This window comes from Leptonotus elevatus, chromosome 19 (assembly GCF_054856555.1).
Source record: "Leptonotus elevatus isolate MCC_2025b chromosome 19, RoL_Lele_1.0, whole genome shotgun sequence".
Taxonomy (NCBI): domain Eukaryota; kingdom Metazoa; phylum Chordata; class Actinopteri; order Syngnathiformes; family Syngnathidae; genus Leptonotus; species Leptonotus elevatus.
The window spans coordinates 15353870-15368337 of NC_141257.1; the positions used below are offsets into that span (position 1 = coordinate 15353870).

Here is a 14468-nt window from a genome sequence, read left to right on the forward strand (position 1 = left end):
CGCAGAAAAATGTTTTAGATTTATAAAACCATGCGTAGACACACATACGTACATCTACACGCAATGCCACACGATCTCAACCAGTGTGCGCAGCTGATTCCACGCCGTTCCCCGCCCTAAATCTGCCCATTTCCCCCCATATTAGGCAATGCAAATCTAGTCATTAATGGATTTACGTATTCATAAGCAGCACTTGTCGACGAACAGCAAATCAAAACAATGATCAGGGAAATGCAAGAAAACTTCACTATGCCGTACATTGAATTTTTGTGTATAATAAATGAAGACAAAGTACTATTTATCTTCTTTCTTTTTTTGCTGTGCTGAAAAACGATGCGATCTGTGGCTCAAATCCATGATCCGTCTGAACCGTGACTTTTGTGATCCATTGCACCACTAATAAATACCAGCTTTGGCGCAGAAATGTTCGTACGTAGAGTTTTGGCCTCATTTTGATCGTACGCAAGCTTTATAAATGAGGCCCCAGATCGCAGGCCGAGGCCACAGATCACCAAGGACAGAGCCCATCACAGCTCCCAGTGCAGAGGGCTCCATCAGCAGAAACACTCAATATAGTAAACTGATACATACTGATAAAAAAAAATAATAATAATAAAATCACTGTTGACTAAAATGATTTAAAGTACACGTGGGGAGCCAATGCAGTGAGTTTAAAATCAGTGTAACATGTTCCCACCTCCAGGACACACACTGCTGAATTCTGTGGTAATTGTCAACCTAAAATATTCTGAAAGCAGGCCATTATGCTAATCAATTCAACTAATTATAAAAGCAGGCATTAGTGTCTCCGTGTTGGCCTGAGAGAGATTGGTGCAGACTCTGGCCATGTTCTACATGTGACAATCTATCTTTGTTACATTTTTAATGTGTGGAATAAAAGTGAGCGCTCAGGGTCTAAAATAACGCCTTGGTTTTTCACTTGTGATGAGGAATTTAAGGATTGTGTTTGTAATTTACTTAAAACTTTTAAGTGAATTACGAACACGTGAGGGAGAAACTTAAAAGTTTGGACCATAGGTGACTAAAACTTCCTTTTTCTTCTGGTTAATAGTGTATATAGTTATATTAGTGATACAATGTAGTGCTATTCAACTACAAGAAAAACTAAATAAAGCAGAAGAGTATAACTATTTAACATGATTGTTAAGGATTATATAATATTGCATTGGCGTGCAAACTATAGCCTGGGCGCCCGCCGTCCATTTTTAAGCGGCCTGCAGCATCTCGTAAATATTACATCTGCTACTACTGAATTTGTTTTATTTACTGTAGAGCCTTTCAAAATATGCAAATATGTCACCTATTTACAAATAAAGAAGTAACAACATTTCTCTTCATGACATTGTGGTGATGAAAGAGAATTGATTTTTAGAGGCAAAAATGGTTTACTTCAGTTTATTTTCTGTGTGAAGCTCCAAATTGTGAACATATTCAGCTGCTGTTCAGTGCAGGGGCTGATATTTTCTGGAGGCTTACAGGATTTAGACCCCCTCGTAATTTTGTAAAATCCTACACAATTTGCCCTACAGGAAGCTTCAGGTAGCAGTTTTTCAAAAAACACTAATATGTAAACAGTATGCAATTGCTTGATTGACTGATTTTCGGTGTGTTTTAGAAATTAAAGGAAACTAATTTCAAAGTGGCCCTTGCATCCTTAAATTTTTCTGTATGCAGCCCTCGGGGGGAAAAGTTTGGACACCACTGTAATATTGTGTCTGGTTGGAGTATAATTATGGAATTTAATCATTTAATTTATCATTTAAATTATTTAGTATTATTTTATTTTATTTTATTTATTTTATGTATTTTTAATTAAATGTAAGTATTCTTTATTAAAAATAAGGATTATGTAATATTGTGTCTAGTTGTGGTTGGAATATAATTATGGAATTTTATTTAATTTATTATTATAATAATAATTTTTTTTTAAATGCATTTTGTATTTAATTCTTGTTTTTGATCATTTAATTTGATTGTTCAGGATTATGTAATATTGTGTCTGGTTGTGGTTAGAATATAATTATGGAATTTGATTTAATAATTAATTTATCATTTAAATATTTTTTATTATTTAATTTAATTTATTTAATGCATTTTTATTTTTATTTAATAATTGTTTTTGATCATTTAATTAGATTTTTCAGGATTATGTAATATTGTGTCTGGTATGGTAGGAATATAATAATGGAATTTAATAATTTATTTTATTATTTAAACTATTTTTATTATTTAATTTAATTTATATAATGCATTTAAATGTAATTCAATTATTGTTTTTGATCATTTAATTTAATTTGATTGTTCAGGATTATTTAATATTGTTTCTGGTTGTGGTTGGAGTAATTATGGAATTGTCTTCCTGTCCCAGCCTGCACTTGGTTGATCTGTCACTTTCAGTTATGTAATAAATATGTGAATCAGTATTTTGTCCACTTCCAAGTGTATACACACTTTTCTTTCGAAGTGCATTAAACTGATAAAAATCTTTGTGTGTGTGTGCGTGCGTGCGTGCGCGTGTGCGTGTGTGCGCTGAGCTTTCTGCAGCCATAATCACAAATGGCAGTGACCATTAATCACCTGCTCCTGTGTAAGGCCTCTGTATCTTATACCACCATCTCTGGGGGGACGGATGATAGCGCAGCCTGGAAGAGAGATACACAGTCAGGTGTAGCAATGCAATAAAAGGACTAACAATGTAAACGGGGTCCTCGGGTTACCGTCTCATGATGGTTTGTGGTTATTGTCACTTGCAGTGGGCAAGCCAACCACAGGCGTAATGGTAAGGAATGGTTAAGTGTTTTACATACATACATTACATATGTTAGTGATCGAAAATGTGTTAGTTAGTCTTGAAAACAAATTCTAAGAATGTTTGTATCATAGCAACGGATCTCCGTCTGAAACTGAGGACCCCGTGTACAGTTATATTAGTCAGGAGGAATCTGGGCCATTCCTCTTTACAACAGCAATGCCATGTTTTTATGGGGCAGGACAGATTTAACCAACATCTCCATTCTTGACACATAGATTGGACTTAGCTTGTCCTTGCTTGACTCTGATTAGCTCTTAGTGTAGTTAGAAGCTTAGGGGTTGTGCGGTATTAGTTTAAGAAAAGGGTGTTTATTAATTGTTGTGACTTAAAATGATTTAGGACCAATCTATAGAGTAATTCAGGTAATTCCAAATGGCTCGCATACTTTTTTCTACTGTACAATACAGTGCGGAGCCCAAGCCAAGACACGCTTAAGACCGCCCCCTCATTTGAATAACATTTCGACCTGACGTCCAGTGCGTCTGCAGCATGAAATAAATAAATGTGAGAGCAGACCATTTTTATTGATTGATTGATATTTATTTATATTTATATATTTCTTTTTCTATTTATTTTGATATTTATTTGTATATATTTTTATTTTTTTAGTGTCGTTTTTTATTATTTGTTTTTTGTATTGATTGTTACTTTTATTAATTTAGGGATATATATTTGTTGTATTTATTCCCATTTGTAGTTATTTTTAGTATTTAATTTTTGAATATATTTATATCCGTTTTTTTATTTTTTTTTATTTTGTCATTTATTTTGTATTTTGGCAGTTTTGTTCCCCCGTATGTTAGCAGATCCTTTGTAAATATTTAGTAACAGTACAGAAAAAAAACTTACGTATAAATGTTTTTTCAAACTGCCTTAGTAATTAATGACACGGATGCCATTATGGCATTAAGGAGGACTGCATTACTGTGAACACTGCACCAATTCATCTGTCGATTTCACGATCCGTCTTTCACCCATGAATAAGAGCCCAAGTCTTAAACGTCGCCACCTGAAACAGCTTTGGATAGATAGTGATGGATGGATTTTTATTTATTATACTGAATAATATTTTGTGTAAATATTGAAATAGAAAAGAGCAATTCAATGGGTCAGACACATTTCAATTTTACTTTTCAATAAAACTTTAGTTTACAGTCCAACTTTTTGCTTGCTAACATACACAGCAAAAATTGGAGTGTTAAAATTTCAGGGTTACATTTTAAGTTTAATTGAATAAAAATAATTTTTAATTAATTAAATTAAATAAATAAAAAATTAATTAAAATTTTAATTTAGTAAGTAGTTGATCACCTAGTTCTAGATAAACTCTCTAGAGATATAATTAAGCTCCACCGTCACACCTGCACTTCTCCAGGTTTAGAGAGACGAGTCATCGCCATTTTACACCTCCTCGTATCACATTGTGATGTTGCGTAACTTGTGCTTGGGGGTTGGTTGACTTTTGATTAGATGTGTTATTTTGAAGTCAAAACATTGTTATTAGTGCTGGAATTGTTAAATACATACACTACAAATATGGTGTGTGTGTTTTTTTTTTATATAAAATGTAGTAATATTGTATAGTGTGTTTAAATTGACACTTTATTTTTTACTCCACCAGAGTTAAATATTTAGTTAAAGGTATGGTCCGAAGTTTTTCCTTTGCTGTTTGTAAACACAGCATTCAAAACTGACACTTGAGGAAGCAGCCAACCAGGAACAATTAAGCGTGAAAACAGCCCACCAATCAGGAGCGGGTGTTAGCACAGCGAAATTTGTATATGCCAATGATAGTAACTTGCCTCCATGGCTTGGCTTGAAGCAAAACGTTGAGTCTCTTCCAAGAAACGTCCTGGACAGACCAAAACAAATACTTCGGACCATCGTTTTGAGTGTTAAAAAGTACAACTCTAGATGGTGTCATATTTTAACACTATACGCAAGTGTAGTGTAAAATCAACACTGACCAGTATTGGCTAGAGTTGTTTTCCATCTCCATCTCTGTGCAAAACATTAACACTTTCAAAAGTGTTGTTTTAACTATATTTAGTTTGCCGTGTTAAATACTCTATAGGTGTTGAATTAACACTGCCGATTTTGCTCTAATTAGAGATAGACTGAAATGGGGTTTTTTTCTGGGTCGATACTGATTATTAGTAGTCATGGACGCCGGTAACTGATATTAGGAGCCAATATTAATTTTCACTGAAAGGGAAAATATTGGCATCAAAATTTTTTAAAAATACACAAACTCCAGTTCTTATTTTTTATTTTATTTTAAGCATATGTTTATTAAACAAAGTTTCGGGTTCATAAATTATTGGTGTTAAAAAAAAATCTTAGCCAATAGACATCTTTGTTTTACAAATCTAACCAAAAAAAATCAGGAATCTTGCAGGGGCGGTAACATGTCAAAAACGTAAGTAAATAGCTCCCTATTTGCTACAGTAAAAGTTTGTAAACATTTAAAGAATATCTGAAGTATTAAAATGTATCTTAATTTTAATCAACGACAGAAGGTGCAGCGTTCCCAGGGTCAGAAGCATCTATAAAAAATTAAATAATTAGTTCCTTGATTTTTTTTTTCTTTCTTCAAAATGGCCGATTCCGATATTCATCAAAATGCTGAATATCGGCGCCGATAATCAGCCCATTCGATAATCAGTCTATCCCTAGCTCTGATAAGTTCAAACACATTTTCCGAAAGAAAGATAGAAAAAAGAAAGAGTAGTGTTTTAATGAACCAAAGGTGTGCTGTAGATCTACCACTAGATGGAGACTTCAGTTTTGTTTTCAGTAAACATTTAATCAGCACATAATCTGATCGACACTAGTCTTGCTCATCACTCATGCAAGGTGCTTTTTCTCAAACAAGACAGTTTTCATTTGAGGTTCACTGCTGCCCTCAAAGTTTATTTGAGAATTGAGCAAGGCTTTCACATAAAGCAATTGTGGTTTCAGTGGGATGAAAAGTGCAGTTAATGGAGCCATCTGGGGCTTGACTTGCACAGAGACCAACACTGATTAAGACTGATACGATTCAGGGTGGAGATTAGGAGAAGAGAAACAGATTTGGAAAGTGCCAAAGGCATAAAAACAAGACTCCTTTTCCAATTATTTCTGCATTAGGTGTCCATTGTATTACAGTCAATTATATTTTGATTATGGGATGCACAGTGATTAGATGTGACCTCAAGCACAAGACTCCCTCCTGTTCCTTAAAACAAATAAACTGACCGATATTTGAACATTATATTCGAAACGCAAAAATCAACCCATTTTGCCACTTGCTGCCGTGAAAGCTTAACACTTTTCCCCCCAGTGGTATGTAGCATGTACATCATCCTGTGTGCAATTTATTGAGTACAGCATTATGTACTGAAAGCTAGCTATATGGGTTTGATTTTGGGCTAAACTCAGACGATTCGATTCGATTCTAGGAGTGGAGAATGTGAAACTGAAACTGTTTGTAGCCAGACCACAAAGGTCGACATTGGTTGCATTGGGTCCCCGTCCACACGAAAGCCAGTTTCAATGTATCCTCACAAGTTTCTTACAGTTTAAGCCGTTTGTTCACATGACGGCGTGGTTTCGGAGCTTGAAACCGATTACTTTTGAAACAGGGCTCCGGAGTGGAAAGATTTCAATACGCGCCCCGTACAAATCCGTCTGGACACCATATGCAGGATACCAGTGATGACATAATGGTCGCAGCTCGATGACGACAAATTATCACACATTGATGTTTTGTATTTATTTATTTATTTATTTATTTATTCATTTATGTTCTCTTCTTTTCGGGAGAGCTCTGTATTGTTCATTCGGTAATTTTACCGATTTGACATGTCATCATCATTGCTCTCTCTCTCTTTTCTTTTCTTTTTTTTTAATTAATTTTTATTTTGTATGTGGGTTAGTATGTGTGTGTGTATGTGCATGTGTGTGAGTGTATACTCATTAGTTAACCTAAAACCTATTAAAAATCCCATACCGTTCACCTAAACCGAATACTTCAGAATCCAGCTAGAGTCATGAGGTTGTCAGGAGACCCGAGGAAGGAAAGTGAAATCCAGCACCGACCAGACATTACCTACTCCCACCGGGTTACCAACCAGAGTCTTTCACCAACCCCAGAAACATCTAAATTCCAACAAATTAGGGAGACCTCAAGAGACCAGAGAGACTGAGGAAAGGAAGGAAGGACAGATGAAGCAGAGTGAGATCCACAGACACCAGCCTCCACTGATTCAACGACCAGAGGAAGAAGCAGATTGTGTTTGAGTTTCGATAGATGCTGGTGTGGTGGATCTGGCATGCATGAAAATCTCCACCAAAGAGAAGAGCCGTCGACCCCTGCCAAGACAGTGCAAGTGCAACACCTCAGGGCCCCCCAGGCCACGGCAGCGCCAAGGGACAGCCCCCGGGCCCCGCAGGGGCCACCGGCCGGAGAGTAAACCCAGGAGCCAGGAGCGCCCCCCACCCCAACACGGCCCGCGCCCCCAACCCAACGCAGCAGGACGAGGCATGGCAGGCCCGCCAGGCACCCCACCGGTCCACAGCCCCCACTACCCCCACTACCCCCCCCCATCTACCCCCGCCATCCAGCCAAACCCAGCCCCAACCGCCCTCAGGCCCCCAAACCCCCAGACACCCCCATCACCCCCCCCCCCCACCCAGCCACCCCAACCAAGCCGCCGCCCCCCCGACCCAACCCCCACCAACCACCAGCCCCCCAGCCCCGAACCCCGGGGACCCCCCGTACCCAGGCATCGGTGCCGAAGAGGGGCTGGAGAGGGCACCCACGCCCAACCCTCTTAGTGAAAGCTAACCCTGTTACTGAGTTCGCCAGCTCGCCGACTGGCGAACTTTACCCCTACACCATGAATGTGACCCCACCCAGTGTATATACAAGTGTGTGTGTGTGTGGTGCATTAAAATTGGGAGCAGGTGAGATGGAGCAGAGGGAAATGATATCCCCACGCTCCGATCCACCTGCCTCCCAGTCATGTCAGTGAGTGTATGTGGTGCATTAAAAAATAAATAGGGGGGGCACGGTGGCGCGGCGGGGGCACAGACAGGGGACCGCAGCTCTGCCCCAACCGATCGCTCCCCCCCCACTTGTGTGGTGCATTAAAATTGCAGGGGAGTTGTAGGGCAAAGATGGTGTCTCCACTATAAACAAAGTGTATTGTGCAAAACTAGTGCAGTGAGTTAAGAAGAGCGAACAGCGGGGCCCCTCCCAACCGGGCGGGGCAGGAGGCGCACCCGCCCACCAAACCCCCACCCACCCCATTGGTACCCCGGCGGGCATATGGGACCAGCCCGGCGGGGCGATAGGGCTCGCCCCCCGGATACAGAGGCCCACCGGAGCGGGGCAGGCACAACATCACCACCCACCCGCCCGGCCCCCGGAGCCCCGAGGCCCGGGCCATGGATGGAGCCCCTGTCCCAGGGGAGGGGGAGGAAGACGGACAGGGGAGGGGGAAGGGACGGGGGAAGGAGATAACAAGAAGGGCAAGGGGCAGCGGCAGGGCCGCAGAGAGAGGGGGAGAGGAGGAGGAAAGGTGACGAGGGAGAAGGGACAGGGAGGCGGAGGACGGACGGGGAGAGGCACATTGATGACGTATGCGGCAATTCTCGCGTGGCTGCGCGCGAACCGTCAGTCTGTCAACAACAATGGCGGATAGCCGTGTCGTAGTCATTTTGCGCAGCCTCCTTAGCTTGCTTATGCTTTTGCAGCTAAATATTTTGCTTCTTTATTCCCACATATAACAAGTGGTGTTGTACTTGATCACCCGCCATTGTCACTTCTCCTGTGTTTGTCTTTTTCATGTTGTTTTGATACACGCAAAGCCATGTTTGCTCTGTAGATTGCAATAAAGTTAAAGTCTTCTTCACTGATTCTTCTTCTATGCTTTCCGTTAACTCCCTGTGGCTGCGCTACAGCGCCACTCTAGACTTGACATATACATTACAGTCTTACTGTCTTCAGCGTCATCTTTTGGACACACTCAAGTCTTGAAATGCTTCTGTGTGTACGAGATTTGTTTGAGGAACGAAGCCGGCTTTGCTTCCGTCTGGACGGGGCCTCAGTTTTTGATCCTTTGGTATTTACCTGTAGCAAACTTTCTCCAGCCCGGTGTTGTCACTCTGACCTCGCTTCCGCATTTTAGCTAACTGGATTGAATGCATTCTGTCACATGTCCGCATGACGCACAAGTTATTTTTTAATAGGAAACTAAATGAATTAATTAGAAATTGAATTGGAAATTAGAGCGGTATTTTTTCTTAGTGAGGGAAATTAAAGTTAAGCATGAGATTGGACAGAAAAGCGTGAGATTCTAGCGTGAGTTCTGAAGCAATGTAAAATGTTATGGCATGTAACGATAACGGCAATATTGTGATATTAAAATTGCCACAATACCGCTATTGTCATGATATTAAAAGCAACACATCTGTTAAAAAAAGTGGGGTTGTATTCCATTTGTGCAGTTCTAGCACCCTCTGGTGGTTAGATTATTAGCGCTGTTTAATTTGAATTAGGAATGTTTTTGCCACTTTGGCGGTTATCAATCATATAAATCAGTCATACCAGCAAGTATTTTTTAACATCTCCATAAAAAAAAAAAAAAAAAAAGAATTTTGCCTGCTTCAGCCGAACGCAAAATTGTGAATTACATAGAGCATGACACTTTGCGCCGCTGAGCCAATCGGTGCACATGACATTAGCTGCGTTTCTATTACAGCTTTTTGCAAAAATAAAAGCAATATTGTACTATTTCGATAAAGTACAATTTCGACTTCCATTGAAGAGCGTTTCGCTTCTGAGGCACAATTCTCGTAATGTCCCGTCTCACGGGATCTCGCAGTTCTGTAGGAGGTGCTCATGATGTTTACGGAAGACAGATGCCCGGAGTTGTTAATATTACTTTAAAAACATCTCTCTCCCCTCATCGGGCGGGTTCGGCCATTTGGTTTTGGTATGTGTGCACGCGCTTATAACTCGTTATGGTGCGGACGGATGGATTTCAATGACGACGTGCGCCGTATGTCGCTCGTTTTCTCATTGCCAGGGGCAACGGCCATTTCTCATGCGACGATACGGATGTGCGTTGAACGGCAGCATATTGGCTCCATAACTGAATCGCTTTGTGCTTAAACAGACTTGCTATCCCCTCCGGAAGCAGCTCCGACACGAAAGCGAGTGGCCTCGTACTTCCTACTTCCTTTCCTCCGTGACCCGGCGGGGGTCACATGACTACAGGGAATGTGCAGTGTTTCCATTACACTTTTGCGAAATACTTCTATTTCGACACGTCTCAAAAATCACCTCATGAGAGCGTAAAAACTTTTTCGCGATATTTTAGATTTTTTTTTTCTAAAATCATGTGTTTCCATTACCAGCTTGGTTTTGCGCAAAACTGAGGGTAACGGAAACGCACCTAATGACATGACATGGCCGTCACTGCTGTTATTATGTACAAAAACACAATATTGTGCTTTTTTTTGTCCAAAACAGTAATAATCTAAAAATAAAAATGTCCCACAGTATAAAAAAAGATTTAACACTCGTTCTTAGTCCCACATTCTAAAGTGATGAATGGATGCTTGAATGGATACATGGATGAATAGAGCCTCACCGATGCTGTTGTGATTGCATTAGTCATGCATGGAATTAGCTTTCATGCTTGTGCTGTAGCTTTCATTTTGGCTCTTATTGTGATCTGAAGACAGCTAGCTCGATAAATTTTGTCTTGCATTCCAACTGAAATGAGCTGTAGAAACTGTCACTAACACTGAAGCAATTTACTTAGTGAAAAGAAAAAAGCAGAGAGAAACAGCACATAAAAAATATATATATATTTCTTGAGCTTTCAAGTGAATATGTATTGGCACTTACTCATTCAAATCCAAAAACGTATAAATACATTTTAATACTTTGTCCTTCACTCCCAAAAATAGATTTATACGTTTTTTTTTAAATGATTTTTATATGCTAGAGCATACAGAAGGCTTTGATACAGTTTCTGACATGAAGAGATCACTTAAAGCAATGGTAGTTATTACAAAAAACGGCCAGCGGGTATAAGAGATCAGCTAGTGCTATGTTGCAACAAGCTGTTTTCTCCACTGTTTTCAACCAGTTTGTGAATAATGATGAAACTTACCTATATTCTAATGCTAACTGCTGCAGAACTGAAACAGATACAAGTATTTAAAATCTGGTGAAAGAAGAGACTCTAATCTTTCTTTTGGTAGGTTCCATATTTTTATAGCAATAAACCAGAATATTCTGTGGGCTTTGCAAAATCAGTCAAAATCCAGTAACACAGCCGGGAGCGAAATGGGTTGCTTCAGTGAAAATGGCTGGGAGTGAATGAATTAATAATCATGCATTCAACAGTATTAAAGACTTAACAGTTGATGAAAAAAATGCTCAAATGTGGAGAAGCAAGCGCAATACAAGCCCAACCTAGGAGGCACCTTCAGTGTGCTAAACCTGAGCCGCCTTTTAATAAAACAGATTTCTGTGGGAGGCAGAGGCAGAGATAAAGATGCCACCAGAGGGGGGAGAAATATGCCAGAAGAATGGGAACAGACTCTTTGATGAAGAGGTCAGTCAAGCTTTGATGGAGATGGGAAGTGACCTTGATGCACACCCCTTGCCGCCTTATTTCCTACTATAGGCATCACTAATCCATTTAAGCACAGGGAAAATCAATCAATCCGGAAGCATGCACCAACGAGCTGTGCGCTGACATTTCTTGTCATGGACTGACTGCAAAGCACATTTAATTGAAATCCCGTCACAAGCATTTTCTATCTGCCAATCCCCTGTTTTGCCTTTCTCTGGGATAATCCATTTACTATCTGCCATTCCATACAGCTTCAAGCACAGTGTAACACCCTAAATGCTAAACATCCACTTCATTACTCACCAGAGGCCAGGAAAGACCACTGGACGTGACTCCCATTGTAAATACCGCCACCCACCCACAACGCTATCACCACAATGATCAGCACAAAGAGGAAATGGCAGCTCTCTAATCTGACAGCAGGTTCATGTGTATATGACACGGATCGGACAGCTGCCTGTGGGTATTAGCGCAGCATCAGTGGCTTCACTCCGATTGAAAAGCCTCATAATAATGAGCATGATGAGTTTACAGCTGATATCCATTAGCTTCTCCATTTCCCGTAAGGTGCAGGTTCGTTTCATAATGCCGGGATTTCTATTTTCTAGTGGTTAATGGCCCTTGACCACTACGACTTGGAGGACCAAAACTGCCAAAATTAAAAATAAAGAAATTACTAAATAAATAAATAAAAGTGACAATAAAAACAGATCTAAAAAGTATCATTAAAAAATTAAATACAAAAAATAAATATAAATGGAAATAAAAACAACAAAATATATCCATAAATAAACAAAAGTAAAAATAATAAAACAACATTATATACATATATATATATATCGTTGTTTTTATTTGCATTTAATTTTTGAATTCTATTTTTTATATCTGTTTTTGTTTTCACTTTCATTCATTCATTTATTTTTTGAGTCTTGTTTTTAATTGTTGCATTTATTTGTACTTTTATTATTTAAGGAATTTTTTTTATTTTTTTTATTTTATGGAATATATATATATATATATATATATATGTATAGTTGCTTTTGTTTCCATTTATGTTTTTTGTATAACATTTTTGGATTGTATTTTTTATATCCGTTTTTATTTTCACTTTTATTCATCATTTATTTAGTCATTTATTTTATTTTTTAATTTTGGCAGTTTTGGTCCTCCAGAGACGAGTCTCAGGAGTAGTCAGACAAGCTTCATGCAAGAGGATGACTGATGTAACAGATGGAAAGGTCCAGAGACCTGACACTGGAATGCTAAACAGGAACTAAATCATGCACATCAAGAGGATATGCAGAAACAACCCCTTGAATGCTCTTGAACCAATCGGTGCCAAGTGTTTAAGATGTGAAACACAATACTGTCCAGATAACAAGCATCATAGTAGTAGCTAATTAAGTACATCGCATACACATTACAATAGGGCATCCTTACAGTGGAGGTCAGACATAAATGTTGAATATGTTTTAAACTTGCTTTTGAGGTGAAAATGGTTTTACAGCTTTAATGAGTTTTAAAAGAGGAATTGGCTTCTTGTTTTTTTCAGTGCAGCTTGAATGATGGTGGGTGGATCCACCAGCGACGCACCTGCCGCTGATCTGTAATCAGGCTGCTATAAAAAAGGCAACTGAACCTGCTCATTAGTTGTCACGTTATTTGCTTGCTCACCTCTGTGTACCAATACAGATCCGGACGTTGACGTCACGCGTCTCAAAATGGGCATTAGCGAAGCCCATTTAGGCAGCATAGAAAACACGTCTGCCACTTTGAGTAAACGGCAAATGCCACACGCCACACTTAAACAATGATTGACAGCTGTTGTGGACCAGCTGCCACAACGAGAAGAGGCAAAATAAAAGGATCGAGCATTCTCCAGGCTACAAAAAATTCGTAGCATGGCACTTTGTACATGGTAGCTAAATCATCAGATGCTAACGCAAAATGTGAGGAAAATAATCTGTTTTGTTCATTTGTGCTGAGCCGGCACCTTACTGGGATGGAGGGGTTTGTGTGTCCCAATGATCCCAATGTCCCAATGAATGTTACCCATGGCAAACAGGTCCGAGGTGAGGGGCCAGACAAAGCACGGCTCAAAAGACGCCTATGACGAGTGAAATAAATGGACTGTCGTTTGCCTTGACCGGACGCGGGTCACCGGGGCCTCCCTCTGGAGCCAGGCCTGGAGGCGGGGCTCGTTGGCAAGTGCCTGGTGGCCAGGCCTACACCCATGGGGCCCGGCCCGGCTCAGCACGCAGAAGCAACGTGGGTCACCCTTCCCATGGGCTCACCACCGGTGGGAGGGGCCAAAGGAGTTGGGTGCGTAGTGGGATGGGCGGCAGCCAAGGGCGGGGACCTTGGCGGACCGAACCCCGGCTACAGAAGCTGGCTCTTGGGACATGGAATGTCACCTCTCTGGCGGGGAAGGGGCCCGAGCTGGTGTGTGAGGCTGAGAAGTTCTGACTAGACTTAGTCGAACTCGCCTCCACACACAGCTTGAGTTCTGGTACCAATCCTCTCGAGAGGGGCTGGACTCTCTTCCACTCTGGAGTTGCCCACGGTGAGAGGCAAAGAGCAGGTGTGGGCATACTTATTGCCCCCCGGCTTGGCGCCTGTACGTTTGAGTTCACCCTGGTAGACAAGAGGGTAGCCCCCCTCCGCCTTCGGATGGGGGGACAGGTCCTGACTGTTGTTTGTGCATATGCACCAAACAGCAGTTCAGAGTGCCCACCCTTTTTGGAGTCCTTGGAGGGTGTGCTGGAGAGCGCTTCCTCTGGGAACTCCCTCGTTCTGCTGGGGGACTTCAACGCTCACGTGGGCAATGACAGGGAGACCTGGAGACCTGGAGACCTGGAGACCCCCCCCCCCCCCCCCAATCAGAACCAGAGTGGTGTTTTGTTATTGGACTTCTGTGCTCGTCACGGATTGTCCATAACAAACACCATGTTCAAACATAGGGGTGTCCATATGTGCACTTGGCGCCAGGACACCCTAGG

At 40.8% G+C, this 14468-nt stretch overlaps 1 protein-coding gene across 1 annotated transcript in view; it reads right to left on the bottom strand.

The window, feature by feature from the left end:
- The window catches only part of gabbr1b (gamma-aminobutyric acid (GABA) B receptor, 1b), a 299674-nt gene that overhangs the window by 201832 nt on the left and 83374 nt on the right, over window positions 1–14468 (bottom strand). The window contains exon 3 of the mRNA XM_086062376.1: window positions 2599–2663. Coding sequence (XP_085918502.1) covers window positions 2599–2663 — 65 coding nt within the window. The remainder of the gene's footprint in view (window positions 1–2598; window positions 2664–14468) is intronic.